Here is a 20,341-nt window from a genome sequence, read left to right on the forward strand (position 1 = left end):
CGTGTGGTACTGCGTAGAGAATTAGGGTCCTGGTTCCCGGGAAGGAGGATCTACATCTCTGGATGTAGCTGGATCAAAAATTTATTTTCCTGGTAGTTAAGCCAACTGATATGATCTTTAGACATAGGGTGGACAGACTCCGGTACAGGCACTAAGCAGATTACAAATAGCAGTTGCATCCGAGGGTATGCGCAGCGTCTTCCAGCTATGAGAAGTACTCTGTCTTTATCTTTTCCCCACTTTGAGTAAGTGCAATATCCGTACTTTTGCATGTTGTAGTTTCCAAGGTAACTCTTTTGGAGACACCTTCCCCTAGAGTAGAGCTCATGGCTCCTGTATGCCTTCCTGCCCCTGCCTCTCTTGCCCCGAGTCTCAAGAAGGTCATCAACGATGGACTCAAGTCTCCCTTATGGCACCAGATTGGGCCTGAGTGTAGTACCTGGAACTCTTGGGCCTGAGCGTCCATTCTTCAATCACGCTGCCACTTTAGGATGATCTTTTGTCGCTGCAGCATGGCTGGGCAGGGTGTTGCAACCGGACCTGCACAATGTGGATCTACATGCTTGGAGATTGAGCATCTGCATTTCGACCTTCCTCCAGAGGTTGTCATATCTGGCAGCGAGGTCTCGCTCCACAAAATCAGTGTACACCAGTCATTGGGACCAATTTGTGGATTGATGCAGCACTCAATAAGCCGTTTCAAGTTCAGTTACGTGACTTTTTTGTTTGTTCTTTCCAGAGCCCAGCAAAGGTTTATTGGGCACTGTTATGGGCTACCTGTAGGTAAGTGGGTTTCTGTTGCTGTAACCCCCCACTTTTTGCTAGATTTCTGAGACGTTTGCTGCCAAACTTCTCAGCATAATAAACCCACACTGATGCCAGTGTGGGATTTATTATACAACGCACTCAGGGGGCATCTTAGCGATGCCCCCTGAAAAATGACCAGCCTCTGGTGGGTTCCCTGACTGGTAAACACGAGCCTGCCACAACCAAGACATGTTTCTGTACCACTGGGGGGGAGCCTTTGCTCCATAGGCCCAGAAACAAAGCCTTTCCTGGGCGGAGGTGATCACACATCCCCCAGGTCAGGAAGAGCCCTCCCTGGCAGTGGAGCTTCAAAGGCCTTTCCGCCTTTGTAACATGACCCCAGCCTCTTCCTGCTATAAGGAGCAGGACCCCTTCCTGTCTCACCTCCTTTTCGGTGGGAAGACAGGAGGGAAAATTAGAGCAGCCCAGAAGGTGTGCCCATCTCTACCAACCCTACCACTCAGGTGGGGGAGGTGAGGTGAAGCCCACGTCAGTGCCCGCCATCCTGCAGATTGCAGGCACTCCAATCAGTGTTGGGGATTGTGCCCGCTCCCTGGTGTGGGGTGAGCACACCCCACACAGGTGTGCTCACCCACAAGATGGAGTCACTCGAAGGTCAGTGGCCCATTGGCTACTGACCTCAAGACCCCTAAAATGCCCCCTAAATATAGTATTTAGGGGCAGACCTGAACTTAGAAGGCAGATTCCTCAGCCTACGAACAAGAAGGGTGAAAGAAGACACCCAGCAGAGAAGAACTGATTTTACCACAGCCCTGCCGGCCCGTCTAACTGTATCCAGAGATCTTGCGCCAAAAGTCACTGTGTCCTACAGCCAACGACCTCCAGAACCCCTGGCATGACTGACTGCTTTTAACAAAGACCGGATCTCCTGTGAACGGCAGCTCTGTTCAAACGAATCTCCAAAGCAAGACCCAATGCGAAATCAGCACTCGGCTGCCCCTTTGCCACTGTGGGTGCAAAAGGGATCCCCCTTTGCCCTGAGCTAAACCCTAGGAGCTTTGCTCCCAAATCCAAGTGGAGTGCCCGTGAGCAGTCACCAACCGGAGGTCCCCTATACCCCATTGGATAACAATGGGCCTCAGCACTCTGCACCTGGCTGCCCTAGTGCATCCTTGACCATAGGGGAACCCAAGTTCTAACCCCAGAAACCCAACGCAACCAAATACTTACCTTTAAACCGATAATTTAATTTCCTCCCATAGGACTGCATTGACTGCTTTTCCGTGAAAAGGTTCCTAAGTTGAAAATTGTTTGAGAACTTAAGACACTGTGTGTTTACAAAAACAGACTTGCTTACCTTTTATTTAGGAAATGTCCCAGTGTGATATCTAGGCATATCACACGGAGTAGAAAAAGTAATTGCAAAGTAACTGAAAAGTAATTTCAACAGTTTCTGAACATTTGACCTACCTGTATCTACATTGTATAATCAGAAAAGTACTGTTTTTACTTACCTGCACCAAGTCTGGCTTAGTTCTAAAAATAAAACAGAGATTTTTTTATACAAAACAATTGGTCAGAGTTCAGTCTTTGAGTGTATGAAATAATTTCTTGCCTGAGTGTGTACAATAAATGCTTAACACGGCCCCCTGATAAAGCCTTACTACTCGCCCCTACTACAACAAATAGAGAGTAAGGTATTATCTACTTTAACCTCTGTAAGCCTTTGGGGATCCACTGGACTCTGTGCACACTATACCTAACTTTGGTATAGTATATACAGAGCCAGCTTCCTAAACTACCTATCTGCTTATTTGCTGTTGTTGTATCCGCCTTCATTATTTAAATCACCTGTTATGAGATTTCTTGAACTTTTTCAACATTTGTTTCCACTTAAACCCTTTGTGATGCCTAAGTGGGACTTCAGCTTGGCTGTCGCCTTTTTTAATGTGCACTCCTTTTGAGGTACTGCCCAGTTGTTCCATGAGACTTCTGAAGTTGAAGATAGTTTTGCTCATCGCCATAACATTGGCTAACTGTGTAAGCGACCTGCAGGCTCTTTCTGTCTTTCTGTCGACTCAAGGGCACCAACCGTCCAAAACCTTCTGCACCCGAGCTCCTTGGCCTGGGTTCAAGACAAAAACAGTGCTCCCCTGCTCCCAGGACCTCCCATAAACCGAGACTCCAGTTGGGACCTCCCTGACTTGTCCCGAAGTCCCACCTCTGCAGCCTGCTTCTAGGTGTCCCCTCCCCCCCCACCCCCCTTTCCTAAGGTTAAGCGTGCAAGACTACCAACCCGTCCAGTCCTCTGCACCTGGACACTCCAGGGCAGGTAAACTTGAACTGCTGTTGGTACTTTAAACCTTGGCCCCCTAGCACCTTAAGTCCTAAAGGGGGGACCCATGAAAATCCTTGGAAATACCTGTACGCAGTATGTTTTTCTCCATAGGAAAGCATTACCGCGTAAAAACGAGTTTGTGGAACACTTTTACTTACCTGTAAAAGTAGCTATTTCAAAAAGTACAATTGCGATCTTCTTGGTGTTAAAATATATATAAAAATGCCTTATTTTTCAAAGCCCGATGGAGCTACCTGATAGCTATAGAGGAGTTGGGTTTTGGGTCTTCCCCTTCGACAGTCACCTACCCAGCCAGACTTTGGGCAGACTTCCTTTCGTCTCTCCTGTCGTCTCTTCCTGCATCCTCCCTCTATTTATGTCTCTCCTTCTCTCCTCTCTGAATGTATTGAGACTGAACTATTTTGTCTGATGCCCGATGGAGCTACCTGGTTTAGCTATAGGGGAGATGGGCCGTGGACGCCCTCCTTGGTCGTCACCTACCCAGTCGGACTTTAGACAGACTTAATTTCGTCTCTCCTTGTTGTCGCTTCCCCTATCCTCTCTTTCTCACCTTCCCTGTCCCCTCCCCTCTACGCTCCATTTTTGCCCTCCATGTTCTCTAAATGTTTCCCATTGAGATCTAGCAATTTGGCCAAAGCCCGATGGAGCTACCTGTTAGCTATAGAGGAGATGGGTTTTGGGTCTTCCCCTTCGACCGTCACCTACCCAGCCGGACTTTGGGCAGACTCTCCTTAGTCTTTCTGCTGTATCTCCCTCCCACCCCTTTACCCTGACCCCCTTCCCCTCTACTCTTCCCTTATCTCTTTTTCTATGTTCTTGTAATTGTTTGTCTAGCAACTTATGTAAATTGGAACTGATGTAATCGTGTAATTTTGTGGAACCTCATGTAAAGCGCTCTGATACCTCCGGGTCTAGCCAGCGCTATATAAAACTCTTAAAATAAATAAAATTGGTCTCGTGTTTTTTCTTGTGTGTGTCTCATTTATTGTGCGTTCAACAAATGCATTAACAGTACCTTCTGATAGGCCTAAACTGCTTGCCCACTCTACCACAAAAGAGAGCATTTGGTATTGTGTATTTAAGCCCTGTAGCCAATAAAGGTAGTCTAGACTTTCTACATAGTGTAGCTCTTTTAGGTACACCACATAGAAAGCCAGCTACCTACAATATATATACTTAATTAAATTACATATTGCTCTTATAGTTTAATCTTATTTGCTGTATTGACTAGGGCATTATAACCATGATTTCAAACATGTTTTTAAAGAGATTTTAAAACCTCCTATAAATAAATATATATTTTAGCTGCAGAAAAAGTATGCTTAGAATTTCTTTAGTTAAAAAAATGCATTGCTCTCTTAAACCATGGTTTTTTTCTATGTCATAAGTTCTCTTGTTTATCATTTGTTTTGTAAAATATACTTTTTTTTTATCTTTACCAGTGTGTATGTTCAATCCCTGTAGCTCATTAACCTTCATCAATGCTTATTCTTTTAACCAGTGTTTCTCAGCACTTACCATATGGGCCACGCTCTTCTGTCTTCCCTGAGCATACACCATCAGAAGAAATTAAGGGTTTACAAACTGAGGCAGCCGAACGTGTTGATAAATGCATTGATGATGCAAATAAAATTCAGCAGCCAGTCCAGACTTTGGCTAATGTTCCTGCCGATCAAATTCTTTACCAAGATTTACTGGTAAGGATACAAATATTGTATGATATAGTAATACTATTTTTCTGATATTTACTTGTTGAGGTTCTGTTACTGATCCATTATAGTTGTCTTCATTTGGCAATTTCCAGTGTTTTCAATAGCTGTGCTCTTTAGTTCTGATGGACAGTCTGTTGTAGGTAGCATTGTGATGAAGTGTTGGTTAAAGGAAACACACCTACGTATAGTTACCATGGCCAGAGAAGAGAGAGAGTTGGAAAAGGTAACTGTAAGGGCTCATCAGTTGCGGAAAACTACATTGTCCATGGAACCATATTTGGGTATTGTCACAAACCGTAATCACCGATTTTTATTGATTAGATTTAGACTAAATCAATTTTATTTCCTTCTCGGTGATCAGTTAGGTTGGAAGAGGGTTGAAGACCTTGGGGTTTGTACTTGTGACAATTTCTCTGGGCAGGATAATATGCATTTTATGTTTTTCTGTGAGCACCTTAATGACATCAGGAAGCGTTTTATTTCCCCAATTCTAGTTAATAAAGGCTTTATGCAAGCCAGGCCAGCCTTACTCTATCTTCAAATGTTGTCAAATGTATGGTAAATCTTTAACATCGACAATTTTCTGTCCGCAGCTGTAAGAATCCTAAGGAGAATAATCTAACATCATAAATCTATGTATGTATCTCATTGCTGTGTTAAGATGTAATCAACACAAATTGTTCTCCACTGCTTTTTATATGTATATATCGGAGTATTAATTATTTATTGTATATCATGGTTTTATATTTGGATTAATTGTCTTTTAGTATGCTTTTATGGTTTGTACAGTAACCGAATAAAGTAAATGTGACTGACTGACTGACTTGTGGTAGGAAGTCTTAATGTTGTAGCAAGCTGTGTGTGGAAAAGCTGCTCCCAGTTTCCTGCATTGAGAGTCAAAATGGCAGCTACTAGAGAGGATTCTCTGGAAATCCCACAGAGTCGTCTGAGAGGCCTATGAAATTAATCCTTGGGGGCAAATGACATGGACACGAAGCAAGGAGTTGGAAAGCCTTTAAGCATTTTGTTGCGTAAGGCGGGGAGGAGTGTAGTAAGTTCCCAAGAGCAGTGTGGCTCTTCTGTGGTCCCTGAATAGAGGCAGGTTGCTAATGACAGCAATGTTGCATTCGCTGAGATGGAGCATTGGGTGTAAATGCTATACTTCTAATCCCAGTCTTGCGGGAAAACCAGGGGGTGGTGCAGTGGGGGAAACTTACAAGGGGCCTGTCAGGCAAGCTGGCAGCCCTGGAGAGATTCATCAAGAAACTAGATCAAGTGGAAATAACCTGTGGAATTTTTCCATGCAGCAGGTTGCTGAACATCTATGCACACTTCATTTGAAAAGTAGGATTTTCAGTAAAAATGCTAAATTTGTATGGTCAACCGTAGAAAAACATGGCAGCCTTCAACATACTCCTATTTCACCCTAGGCATGCTAGTGTACTTTCTATTGCCTCTATTTTGAACACTCGCCTCGGCTTTCATTCTGAAACGCTTTGGTAAAATATGCCCTTTTTGGATCCATAATCTATTTTCAGGATCATCACACACTTTGTAAATGGTTCCGGTTTAGAATTGCCTGCAAATATATCTGATTTGTTGTATGTCAGAACAACTGGTAGGACTTTGGACCGCATAGATCACCCTTGGATAGCTCTACCGTAGGCCTAGAGTGGCACTTTGAGCCTAATTCATACATCATTGACTGGTGACGTCCATCAAAGTTGCTTGCCAATGCATGTTTGTTGAGCTTTGCAGCTACAAGGTTTGCTTGAAAGCGTCTTTAGGGCTTGAAAATGAAGAACATGGGTCTAGAACTCACTGAAAGTTCAATGGAAACTATTGTCTATACTTTGCCAACGTCAAATTTTAACATTGTTTTTTCATAAATTTGCTTTGTGATCAGGGTCAAGTCAACCATTTACTTAAAGCGTCTGAAGAGTGTGGTGAGCCATCAGTAAAATCGAACACATCAGATGAACATGGCACATCGCAAAGCAGTACAAAGGCTAGGAAAAGGAGTTCCCAACCTAATTCGAAAGCATACGAGCAAAATGATGTCCTGAGTGCGACCCTCAAACAGTTAAAGAATCTTGGTGTGCACATTACATTGGACTCCTCGGATACCTTGAAGAATAATACAAATAAAGTAGAAAATGCCAGGTAATATGCTGATATGTTATGTTGGGTATATGGATTTCTGTACCTTTGCCCTGTGGGATGGTAATAATACTTCACTTTACAAACGCTTCCTTTTTTTATACTGTTTATATATTCATCTGTGTAGTTTTGACAGACCCTAGAGTCAGGATTTCACATTAGCACATCTGGCTGTGCAGTGTTTTATATATTAATCTTTGGCTGTTCATTTTTTTTGGAGGGGGATGAATGCATTCCTTTTGCATGCAGTCTCTGTCGAGTAAAGCTTTACACACCCTTATCGATGCAAATTTGATTTTCCTGCAGTTTAATTTATTCCTGCTCAAGACGAGCATAAGTAATGTGCTTGGTTGAACGTCACTGTCTTTTAGTACTGTGCCCTTTTTTTCATGAAATGCTGACCACACACGGGGTCTGCAAGAAAGTCAAAAGCTCTGAATATTCCCACTTCTATGCAGTACCCAAGAGCACTTTGCACAATAAAAATGTATACTTTTTCTTATCTATAAATGCCAGTTTTTTAAATTCTTTAAAATGGAAAAATTACACCTAATTTAATGCTATAGTGGCCTGTTTCTATAAAAATTAGTCCATTTTAGTGTAAAAAAAAATATCTCTATGAAATGTCATGAAACAATTTTTTAATTGGTAAACATTTCATAAAAGCTAGAGGAAGGATGGAAAGTAGGCTGAAAGGAAGCACGCTTCTCCAGTATCCCAACATGTCCTGTCAGTGACAATTGCTCCAGGTGTTTTTTAAAAGGACTTAGTATCCTGATCTTTCCGAAACCCTGTTTTTATTTTTCCACTGGGAAGGAGAAATGGTTGCTTATGATTTCAATAGAGATCCCCATGAAGGAGCTCCATGGTAACATTAAAGCAACTTCTCTTTCATGGAATCTCCATTGATAATATTAATCATTGAATAGAAGATCAAACCCATCCCAAACAGTGGTGGAAGATAAAGAAAGCCCTGGATCTAGACGAAGAGATTCCACAACTAAGCTTGCCCTACTTGAGCATTTGTTCTTGAATCTGTATCACAATCACATAAGAAGCCTTGGTGTCCATGAACATTGGACTAAACAAAATACAAGGAAATGATTGGGGTCTGCAACCTTTTCTGTGGTAAGAGTTACTTATGTTCAATGAAAAACATGCAAATCTACTATCATTAATATTGTAAGAGAGATCATATTAGACCAGTTTACATTAGTGGCCACCCTATGCAAGATTACCAGTAGTGATCATCGGAGTGTATCAGGCAGAGTTGCAAGCAGTAATGTTAAGTGTTTATTCAATTTGGAACATGTTTACATGGGTAATAGATAACAGGCATAGCTGCAACGCCTATAATATTAAGCTAATAATCCCACCCCTTACCACGTTAGCTATCACTTATGTATCTGCTTTAAATATATTTTAGAAATTCAGCCATTTTTCTGCAAACATCCGCATACAAGTTCTTAAAATACACACATTCATCTCAAATACACACTCTCAATTGTGGTACACTTACATAGATTCAGCTAAGCAAAAGATTCTAATTTAGTAGGTATGGCTGCACACATGAGAGTTACTTACAAGTAGCTCGAGAGATACCAATAGCTCACGAGCTACTTGTTGGAGAAGCCTGCCTTTGTCCTACTAAGAAATGAAAAATCCAGAAATTGCACTTATGATGTGCCAGTTTTTCTTATAATATAACCGCTTACAGGCAATTAGATCAGTAATCAGAGTTCAGATTTCCAGTATTAATGTTTCTCCACACACATCGAAGCCACTTTCATTGTTGTAGTCTTACATCGAATTAATCAAGCTCTCATAACATATTCCATAACACACAGAGATTATAAGATGGCTACGTAAAGCTTCAGTCGCATCTAAAAATATGACTTTCTTCTGCTTTAATGTTGCTTTCATTCACCAACAGCTTGTAGCCTCATGGAAGTGACCTAAGAATAAAATGTGTGTCTAGAAAGTAGGCATACTATATACGGAGTCCACCATCCTACTAGCTTACCTAAGAAAGCACTCTTACCTCATTTGATGTAAAACTATTTTCCTTCCTGGCAGGATCTTTAATGATGGGTATCCTTTCATTTTAATTATTTGACTTTGATTTTTAAGGTTGTTTGTATAGAAGTGACCAACCTAGAGGTAGTTGGGCACTTGACATAGAAATGTATGAGAGAGTTACATGAGGAGAATCCATCAGTCACACAATAGAAGGGTCATAAGTTAATTCCTGAGGATTAAGGGAGAGTGTGTCATTTTTGGGTGGGAAGGATTGTCATTCCACAGGGAGTTTTTATTTTTTTATTTTAACATTCTTTGTTTTGTTCATATAATTAAGACTAGTTGGTTGGAGCGAATGGTGGTACAGTGCAAATAGAAAATAAGTAGTCTGGATTTTGAGTAAGCACCTTAGTTAAGGTGCATTATTCTACCTTCTGGTGGTTGGGACCCAGAAGGGTCTAATTACGAGCTTTTTTGAGATGGGTGTATGACTCACTATGACTTCGGCTGTAAGACGACACACCCTCCACCAGCCCCCTCCCCTTCCTCGATTTCAGTTTTTTTTTCCCGCCTTTGGCTTAAGACTCGCATTATAGTAGCTCAAGAGAACTTTTCGAAAATATGACAAAGAAGTAGCCAGCGTATCCTTGAGAGAGCAGCAAAGATCAATACTTGATGCGGGACCGAGGTTTTGGGATTGTTTTATGGGGCGGGGGTGTTGAGGCGGGGGATGAGAATGAGATCTATGCTGAACATGATGCTCGTGATTTTCCTCCATGCCCTTTTGTATTATGAACACAATGTGTAAGTTTTGTCTCAATTGCCATTGGAATTTTGCTTTGAACGTCTAATTTTCAGCATGCATATTCTGCCTCCCAAGTGACCATAGGTCAGAAGATTCTGGTCTGTTCGTTTTTAAACCTAAAATATATAGAGCCAGATTTTACTTGCTCATTGGACTGCATCAGACATGTAAGTTTGAATTGGAGACGCAGGAGAGAAGTGCTCTGTTGTTGGAGAAAAGGGGTTTCTCCTAGGAGGTTTTGAAGCTGTAGCAGAGGAAGCTCAGAAGAAAATTCATTCCAAGTCAGAATTAGACGAAGTCACACTGTAAGTTGAAGTACAGCCTAGGAAAATCAGACCCTAAACCTACAGTGTAGGAAGCTTGCTCATTGTAGTCTTGCTCATTGTAGTGTACCACCATGAGGTGCACTGTGCAGAGAGTCTAGGTATCCTGTATTAGTGTACATGGGCTTGCTTTAATAATCTGAAGTTGCTGAATCTGTGGTAGGGTGGTCGAGCAGCCATAGGCTTATCATAGGGGAGTGTGAGACATTTGTTGCACACATAGAGTGAGTAAATGAGGCACACACTCAAGGAAATTCGACACCAATTTAGAACAATAACATAGATTTTAATATTTTTAATATTATTTTAAACACCAAGATCTGCAAGATTAGGTAAGTACTTTTCAAGTTAGCGATTTTCAGAAACACAGAAAATGCAGCTGTCAGATTTCAGGCATGAACCTTGAATACTGTAATGTTATCATATGGGAGAAGCATATGTTGCATGTGGGTACTTGCCATTGAGTTACAGGGTTGTTCTTCTGGACTTAAGGTAAGTAGGTGCCAAGGTTCTTAGATCCACCGCAGTTTGGGTTTACCTATCTTGGTGTGTCTGGGTGCAGAGGTGCTGGTCACAGGGGTAGCCTCGAACTCTACAGCTGAAGTCTATGGAGAGAAGCTGTAACAGAAAAATTTGGCAAGTGGGGATTTGGGAAACAGTCTGTCAGAACCAAAAGGGGAGCTGGGTTCTTGAGTAGAATGCTTGCATTGGAGGCTCTCACTTAGGTCGACCTGGAGATAGGGAACAGGACAGCAGGGCCACTCTTGGTACTGGCCTCCAAGAAGCTGATGTCCCTCCTCGGTAGGTCGGTCTTGGTGGTGTTGGTGTTCGGGCTGGACACTGAACAAGCCTCGGCTGCTGCAAGGGATTTGATTCTGCAGGAATTAGTGTAGGGTGGCTCCTGGGTGTCTTGGCATCTAGAATCCTGGTGGGGAAATGGATACCAATCTGAGCAGAGTGACCTCTTCCTGGGCGTCTGCTGCATCGATGAACCCGGTGGTCAGCAGATTGGTGAACCGGATGTTGCGGTCGGTGGCTGCAGGTGAAGTGGCTTCTCCACTTCAAGGAGATGCTTACTGATTGGTGAAGTGCTGGCAGCCCTCTGACGCTTTTGGATGAAGCACAGCTAGAGGACGAGTCGTGTCTTTGCAGTTGTCGAGACAGGAGCAGGCAGGAAGGGTTTTGCCTCCAGTCCACAGCTAGTCTTCTGTTCTGGCGTTCTTCGGCTCTTCTTTATCCTTCTTCTTTGGTCCGGTGAATCTGAGTTCCTAGTGTCAGGGGGCAACCTAAATATTGAATTTAGGGGTGATATGGGGAGTGAAGTGTAGTAGCCAATTGGCTACTTACCCTTGGGGTCCCTACACCCCATATCTGACCATTTCCTGTAATTCTACCAAAATCAAAACGGTGGAATCCTTCTTTCGTGGAACAAATCAGGTAGCCCACCTTAGGGGTGTGACTAGCCTGGTGGTTCAACATGCCCACTACATAGCAAATTTCCCACCTGTGCTGGTGCCAGACGGGCCTCTGGGCAGGGGGTGGCACCTCCCAGGTCTGAGTTAAACCGGCGTCTCTTATCAAAGGCGGCAGGGGCTTTGAAGCCCCTGGCCTTGATATGCTAAATCACTAGCCATCCTTCTGGCGCAGGTGTGAACACTGGACGTGACCAATGAGCCAGCACACTAGATAGTGGTAGGTTTTTCAGGGATGCACATCTAAGGTGCCCTCTTGGTGCATGTCATAATAAATCTTGTATTGGCAACAGTACAGATTTATTAAGACCAAACACCATAGGTTTCAGTAAAGCCATCATGTAGCTTGAGACCTTGTAATGACCAGGGCTCAGTGTATATACACTTAAGATGGCTTCCCTGTTCACTCGTACCTTCTAGTAATTCAACTAGACGCATAGAGGCATGTCCGTTCATGCAGATATGCCCTTGCATGTAATATAATTCCCCCTGCCTTAGGACTACCAGGCCTGCTGTATCACTTGCATATATTCCATGCAGTGACTTTAACATGGCACACAGTGAGTGTGCCATGTTGTGTTTTTACTCATGGTTTGCACCATGGATCCCTTAGGGTGGCATAATACATGCTGCAGCCTTTAGGGACGCTCTTTGGTACCCATGCCCTAGTTACCAGAGGTACTTGCATGGGGTGCCAAAGTGTGTGACAATTGGACCATTTAGGAAAGAGCACTGGCACTGGGCCCTAGTTGGCTGGAACCCAATGCACAGCAGTTAAAATACATCAGTACCAGTGGCAAAAAGTGGGTGTTACCATGACAGAAAGTGGCACTTTTCTACACACAGTGCCCCAGAGGAAGAAGCTTTTATAACTATTCAAGAACAAAATATCAAATCTACAATTAATAAACCTCAAAGTAAAAAACTTCAAGCAGTCGAAGGGTCGCAAAACCCTTGAGGCCGAAGTAGAACTCCATCAACGAGGTTTACTTTTCCCATCCTACTGGGTGTTAAGCAAAGGTCACCTGGAAGGAAGTGCCTAAGGCAGTTGGCTCGATTTCAGAGGATATTGATCTTAAAAAGGTGAAGAAAGGAGTGTGGCCATGAAAGAAGTCATGGTAACAAGAAATTATATAAACTTAATTTTGAGAGAAAAGAAAGAGGGCACTCAAGGTAGAAATAGAGCACTTAATGAAAAAGAAAAAAAATGAGTAATCCATGGTAGCCAACAAATTACACCCATGCTTAATGCAACAGAGATTCCATAAAAATGTTCAGCTTTTGTTACATCAAGTGATAAGTCAAAAACACATTTACCACACAAATGTAACAATAGCCTATCCCTTTCTTATATTTAGATCTAGAGCGTCGCCACAGAAAATGTATAATATTTTGTATTGTCTACTAAGAGTGGTGTAAAGGAAAGACAATCCTCCATTCATTATTTCGAATATAGTCTATGCCCTCGGAATTGTTCGTATTAAGTTCCACTTTAGACATTTCTTAGTGTTTCTATGTGGGCAAGTGTAAGTGACACAGAAGAAGAGTAGTCTGAATAGTGGTATGATCCAAGATTCCTAAAAAAATGTATATTATATATTTCCGAAACACTTTGTCATCTGTCTGGGGTCAAGTTACATTTGAGAAACGAAGAGGGCTAACCCACAAGTACCACCCTACAGTATGGCCTATTAAATAGCATGAATAATTTCTCACTTCTTATTCTCATTAAACATTCCTTATTGTTTTTTTCTGGTTACGTGTAAACCGGAGAAGGCTGAATATTTGTATCCCCAGTGAGACCACATAGAATAAAGCAGTATCAAACATATGTTGTAGTCAGTACCTCATAACAACACAGTCTGCTCCAATCCTATCCAGTGTGGTGAATTTTAGACCAAGAAACTATTGAAATGCTCCGTAGTCCCATTAAGTCAATGGGCAATACATAATTCACTCTTTCACTAACAATAGTCCAAAAGCAAACAGAGCTGTGACACTCAACTTCATAATTTCTACACAAATAATCCTTTAGTTAAAACCATTATCTCGTAGTAAAATCCTTAATACAACTACTAACATCCCTATTAATCAAAATATAAACCCCTAGTTTCAGGCCTTCCAACCTGCCAGGTTAACTAGAAAGATGCTGCAAAATGTTCACACAGACTAACTAAGCAGGCACACAAGTGGGAATTAAGTCATAGGTAGACGGTCCTTTTCTGCAGTGCGGCACACTTGTTGACCTGTTTGCATCTGCAGGAAACACAAAATGCCATCCAGGTATTGCACTACTCAGTCGGAAGTATGCACAGTCGATTTTCTTGTATGGGAAGTGTGTGTGTACGTTCTTTTTCCAATACCACTTGTTCCAACAACCAGAGAGAAGGTTGAAGTCTCCAAAAAGATTGATTTGTGTGGCACCAAAGTGACCACATCAAATTTAGTACTCACATTTCATGTAAATGGAGCATGGCCATTTGATCAACATTCCAGTACACTGAGGCGCACTAAAATGAAAGTGACAAGGCTTTTCTTGCAAATCAAAAGGAGATGCAAATATCGGCTTGGTTCATGAAATAGTCAGATTTGGTGAAAAAAACCTTAAATATCTTAAAAGAAGCACATAAACCGTCCACTTGAAAGTTTTTACACTGAAGTGGAACACATACATGGTTTGGTTTAAATACATTAATTTACAAGTGAATATCACAGTCTGGAATACTAAAATGTCTTACACACTTACCAGATGGTAAGGGTTATCTTTCCTTCTTATGAGTCCACACACCATTCCACCACCTCCATAGAACCTGAATCTAGTCCTACTAGGTCTCAAGAAACCAATGTTTGAGGCCTGACAGAAATCCTCATTTAAGTGCCTATGTCTAAATATAGCCTTTTTAGTTGCATTCAAATCGTTAACAAAGGTGAGTTGGAAGCCGTTTCAGGCAAAAAGCATTTTTAGCCATTTTTGTAAAAAGGTTTTATCATGAGGATTCACCCTGAATGTGGTTTTACCTTTTCAAATTGACCAAATGATAATTTTACAGTCTTTCTTCCAAAACCCAAGCAATGCAGCAGAGATATCCATTCATACATTAGATGTACGAACAGTAGTGATGAACGTGACACATAAAAACAAAGAGCATCAGTAAGTCTACAAAATTCTTTGTCTGAATTGCACTGCATGCGGTCACTAAAGGTTCAATTTCAAGCTGGCTAGCATAAACCAGTGGGTACTATCACCACTTAGCAAACAAACCACTAGAGGTCAAGCAAGGGTCCAATCTGCCAAGAAGAAAAGGACAACATTGGCTTTCATGTCTCTCTCTTTTCATGACATGTGCATGGCAGCAACCTGGTTATCAAAACATGTTTGCCAAACACTATTGTACGGCTCCGAGCCCACTGTCTGGGCCCCTTACCTGTGTTCCCTGTTTAATGACATCTTACAAGGTATGGCGATTCCCACCACCTGGGCGGGGTCTGAAATTATTCCAATCTACAAAAAAGGATCTCCGCTCATGCCCGTCAACTATCGTCCCATCAGCCTCATAGATGTAAGCCAGAAAATATTTGCCCGCGTACTTCTGGTGCCACTCCAGACCTGGATGGAGGATTATAACATTCTTTCTCCCCACCAAGCTGGGTTTAGAGGCAAGATCTCAACAACTGATCAAATTATCAGGCTACAACTATTACATTTGAAAACTGTGTATAGAGGGTGGCAGCCTCTTATCTAATATTTGTAGACTTTAAATCTGCTTTCGATCTTGTACTGAGGGACAAACCTTGGGCAATTTTATTGGATATGGGAGTCCCAGAGTATCTGTCATCAGTTGAAACGCTTACATGAGGGCAACTTTGCCCAAATTAGATATGGTAAAAGCGGCAAACTCACAGCCCCTTTGCCTGTAGAGAGGCGTTCATCAAGGCTGTGTCCTGGCCTGACCCTTTTTTGCCTCTTCATCAACGGCTTAACTGAGTCATTGATTGCTGGGAAGGACATCGATGCCCCCACTTTTGGCAAACAGTAAAATACCAGCCATGATGTTTGCAAGCAACACCCTTATGCTTGTGAAATCCCCCATGGGAATCCAGAGGGCTCTCGACATCTTCACTTTCTTCTGCAAACATTGTGGACTGGAGATTAATCTCCAAAAAACTAAGTATATGGCATTTAATGTGATCAATAGCACCCGCACAAATCCCCGCTTGGATGGAATACCCTTAGATAGGGTATCCATCTTCGAGTATTTGGGGATTACTCTTACAGAGAAAATGTATTGGGGTGCCCAATTTAATAAAGCAAGTCTAAAGCTGACCCGGACAACGTTTTTTTTTTCTACTTTATAACTTTCCACCACTGAGCCAAACTGGTTGGCTCAGTGGTGGAAAGCTATAAAGTACAGGCCAGGAGTGCTGCTTTGTATGGCGCTGAATTTGGAGCCATTGTTCATCTGGCTCACTAGTCCGTATTTAGAACTCGTTTGCTAGGCAACTTGTGGGTCTTCCTTCTACCTCACCATTAACACCCCTCCGAATTGACCTTGGGATCAGGCCCATTGCAGATGAAGCCACTCTTGGACCCCTATTATTTTGGCCCCGTACGTGGAGCACCCCTGAACTGACTCAATACAGGGAAGAGTTGACTGATGTCATGGGGATGCAAGGTGCGTTGAAGCTACTATGGTTGTTGTACATTAAGAACACGTGAGGCCTTGGGTAGAGGCAACTTGTGGAATAAAGCAGAGGAAACCTGCCAAATAACCCCCCTCTCCCCCACAGAAAGGCCCTGATGGAGAGCTATAGAGATCAGAAACTCGCTCAGCTCGGGAGGAGGCCTACATCAGGCAGACTGACCGCTGAGTTTCTGGAAGTAAAAGACCGATACAACCTAGAAATGGTTCTGGGTGATATTCAGCCGCTCCTTGCCAAGAAGCTTTATTTACAATTTAGACAAGGGATCCTTCCGCTGCGATCATTCATAAACAAGTGGGCGTGCTCTCCTAATTGGGGTTGCCCAGCTTTTAACAACGCAGACGAGACAGAACTTCATGTGCTATTCGTTTGTTAAGGCTATAGGAGGGCAATGATTCGATGGCTACTTCAGGTTTGCAGGCACCTCGGGTCCAGACACTGTAGCGAGGTGTATAGGTTATTCAAATAGGACACTCACATGCCCCTTGTGTTCTCCGTGTCACGTTTTTTATTTGCCATGTGGTGCACCCGTAGAGCCATTCTAAAGAAGATCGTTGAGGTTTACTCCGCTCATTTTCTCTGGATCATTGAGTAAATTGAGCCTTGCCCCTTTTACCTCCTGTTAATATGAACGAGCAATAACTGATGATCATCTCCGGTTTACATTTCTAATCAGTAAATGTTGTATATATTGTTCTCCTGCTTCCTCTCGTTAACATGAATGAGCAATAATTGATGCTCATCTCCTGTTTACACTAAATGTTGTATAATTCTTTGTTTTTTTAATTTTTTTATTCTTAGTTAATTTGTGTACTGCTAAGCGGTGGCCATCATGATGGTCGAGAAAACTTTTATTTCTTCAAATGTAACAACTTTCTTTCTGTCAGAGCTTTGCATATGTATCTTAGAAGGCGATATCCAAGTGCAAAGCAAACATTATTTTGTTGCTGTAAGCTATGCTTGAGCTTTTTTCTATAGCACTTCAAAATCAGACCAGCAGTCAACGATGAATTAAACAGGAGGATTACTTTGATCAATGTGTTGCTTAGGTTTTGCCCATGTGTTCAATCAATATTGTTTTGTGTGCACCTGTACTTGTAATGTAATATGTAATTAAGCAAAGATGACCCTCTGAAAATGCCATCTCACTAGTCATACAGACGCATCCTATGGAACTCCATTGTTTGATCAATGTAGAAGTCTTTAAGTTGACTGTATATTGTATAAGCTTTTCTGATTGATACATCTGCCAGTGGATTCCTCACCTTGTGAATATCCCCCTGCATCAGCAATGTTCGTAAAATAAATTTGTAGCACACCGGCGTGGATGACGTCATAGGAGCACGGCGTCTCGCGCGACTCCGACTGACGTCACTGACTCCTTATTAGGCCTACGTCGGCGTGATGACATCAGTTCCCTTTTTTCCGCGTCATCGACGCTAACGGTTTCGAGGGATCTTCTGTGGTGTTGGTAGTAACTTTGTTACACTTTTCGGTGTCACTGTCTTCTGTCGTGATGTCGTCAGAGAAGATTGGGTTTAAACCGTGTGGTTCATGCGGAAAGATGATGTCCATCACAGACCCTCATGAGGACTGTCTATGGTGCCTGGGTTCGGATCATGACGTCCAGTGTTGTCGATCCTGCTTGAAGATGAATCTGAAGGCTCTTCGTGAACATGAGGCGAAACTCCTTGTTGCTAAATTAAAGGGTAAGGAGGCCAGGAAGAGTTCGAGATCGAGACGGTCGAGGTCCCGGTCGAGGTCGGCTTTGAAGTCGACTTCGGGACATGTTTCCAGATCATCAAAGAAAAAGCATAAGAGAAGGAAGCATAGTTCAAGGCACCATTCGGGAAAAGGATCGGATTTGAAAACGAAGTCGGATTCCAAGTCGTCTTCTAGAAGGCATCGTAAGGACATGGTATCTCCCTCTCCAGATCTGAATCCTCAAGGTGAGGCCTTGCCTTTGGAGTCTCAGGAGCATTCACTGGCTCTGGTGTCGAATCCGTCTCCGGATCGGTCTCAGACTTCTGAACATGAGGAGGAAGAGGTTCCTGTTCCTCGAGGCTCGACGACTCCGGTACACCAACCCGAGGAACAAGAGGAGTCAATTCCGGTGCAGCCTCCTCAGGAGCAGCCAGTGGGTTCGTATCCTCCTTTTCCGGGTCCTGGACAGGATCCTTCGCATTTTCTAAATGCCATGTATGGTGTTTATGCGAGAGCCATGTACCCCTCTGAAGCACCGGCTGGTCCCATGGGTCCTTTGGCATACAATTTGGGGGTTCCCCAAGCTTATGCTCCGGCGCCGTTTATGCCGGCTCTACCTTGGCATCTTTCGGCGCCGCTGAAGTCATAGACGCCGTTTACGGCTTCACCGGCTCCGGACCGACCTCGAGATCCAGCTCCATGTTCGACGCTGGCTCCAGCTCCATGTTCGACGCCGGCTCCAGCTCCATGTTCGACGCCTGCTCCAGCTCCACGTTCGACCCCGGCTCCTTCGGAGTCTATACCGGATCCGACAACGTCGATTCGAAGAGAGAGGTCGAGGCGTGAAGCACAGCGCCTTTTGGAGGAGCAGAGTTATAGGGAAGCTGAAATTGAAGAAGGTGAGCTTCAAGAACAGGAGGATTATTTTGATGATCTGCGAGACTCAAGTGGTCTAGAACTGTCTCCTGATTGGGAGTAAGCCACGGTGTCTGATGCTCCTTCTAAAGATGTGGCTCCCTATCATGTGGTAATTAAAAAGGCTGCAGAACTGCTGAATTTGACCTCCATTCTCCATCATCTGTGGTTGAGCCTATACTTTCATTTACTGAGGCTTTAACTGATCCCATCCTGGAGGTATGGAGTAGACCTCTTACGGCTCCTGCAGTTTCTAAGGCCGTTGCAAGGCGTGATAGAGTGGCTCCTGGTGACCCTGACTTTTTGTCTACTCATCTCTTACCAGAGAGTTTAGTAGTACAAGCTGCCTGCTCTAAAAATCTGTAGGTGCTTTTCCCCAGGCACCTGGAGATAAGAATTCTAAAAAGCAGGACCAATCTGCAAAAAAAGTAAGTTCATCAGGCAGCATGGCCCTAAAATCTACAAATGCCACTTGTTTACTGGGTCGTTACATCCATGCATTGATGCATACTGTTAATCAGTTGTCTCCTAAGCTTCCTGAGGAGGACAGGAAAACTTTTAATGAAGTGGTGTCTGACACGCAGGCTGCTGCTCGGCAGGTCATACAGAGCGGTATGGACACAGCGGGTTCAGTGGCTAGAGTCATGGGATCTTCGATTGCCACTAGAAGAGCTGCCTGGCTGAAGACTTCCGAGTTCTCTACTGATGTTCCGGCTTCTTTAATTGATTTGCCCTTTGATGGCTCATGCCTTTTCGGTAAAAAAGCTGATGCTGCATTAGAAAGGTTCAAAGACAGCAGGGCAATGGCCAGGTCTTTGGGTTTGCAGTCTAGAGGCTCTGTGAGCAAAAGATACAGGGGATTCGGAATATCTTCTTTTCGTCCCTATAAGCAGGCACAGCAGCAGCAGCAAAATCCTTTGTACAGGTCATACAGGGGCAGACAAAGAGCTCGTCCTCGTGGACATCAGGCCTCCTCCTCCTCCTCCTCCACTTCCTCCTCTTCTGCCCACCCCCCTCCTACAACAGCAAAGCAGCCCTAGATCCGCCATTCCGGATCATGCGGGTCATGTGGTGGGCCGGCAAACCTATTTTCTGCCGGATTGGGAATCGGTTACATCAGATCTTTGGGTTCTCAATCTCGTAGAGAATGGGTATGCTCTTCCCTTTCGGGAATTTCCCCCAAATTACCCTGCTTGCCAAGGTTTTTGCACAGAGGACCACCTATTGCTTCTGCAGGAGTAAGTCCTGGCACTGTTAGGAAAGGGTGCGATACAGGTGGTTCCGGAGCAGGAGAGGCTACTACCGGTATTTTCTGATTACCAAAAAGGATGGCAGGTTGTTTCAGGTAAAGGTTCAAGATCTCAGGATCTTGAACCTTTACCTGAAACAGGAGAAGTTCAAGA

General features: G+C 43.4%; 1 protein-coding gene across 1 annotated transcript in view; it reads left to right on the forward strand.

The window, feature by feature from the left end:
• STIL (STIL centriolar assembly protein) overlaps positions 1 to 20,341 on the forward strand; it is a 396,689-nt gene that overhangs the window by 367,652 nt on the left and 8,696 nt on the right. The window contains exons 15-16 of the mRNA XM_078671518.1: positions 4,629 to 4,824; positions 6,746 to 7,002. Coding sequence (XP_078527644.1) covers positions 4,629 to 4,824; positions 6,746 to 7,002 — 453 coding nt within the window. The remainder of the gene's footprint in view (positions 1 to 4,628; positions 4,825 to 6,745; positions 7,003 to 20,341) is intronic.

The sequence above is a fragment of the Lissotriton helveticus genome, chromosome 1_2 (genome assembly GCF_964261635.1).
Source record: "Lissotriton helveticus chromosome 1_2, aLisHel1.1, whole genome shotgun sequence".
In the NCBI taxonomy this organism is placed as follows: Eukaryota; Metazoa; Chordata; class Amphibia; order Caudata; family Salamandridae; genus Lissotriton; species Lissotriton helveticus.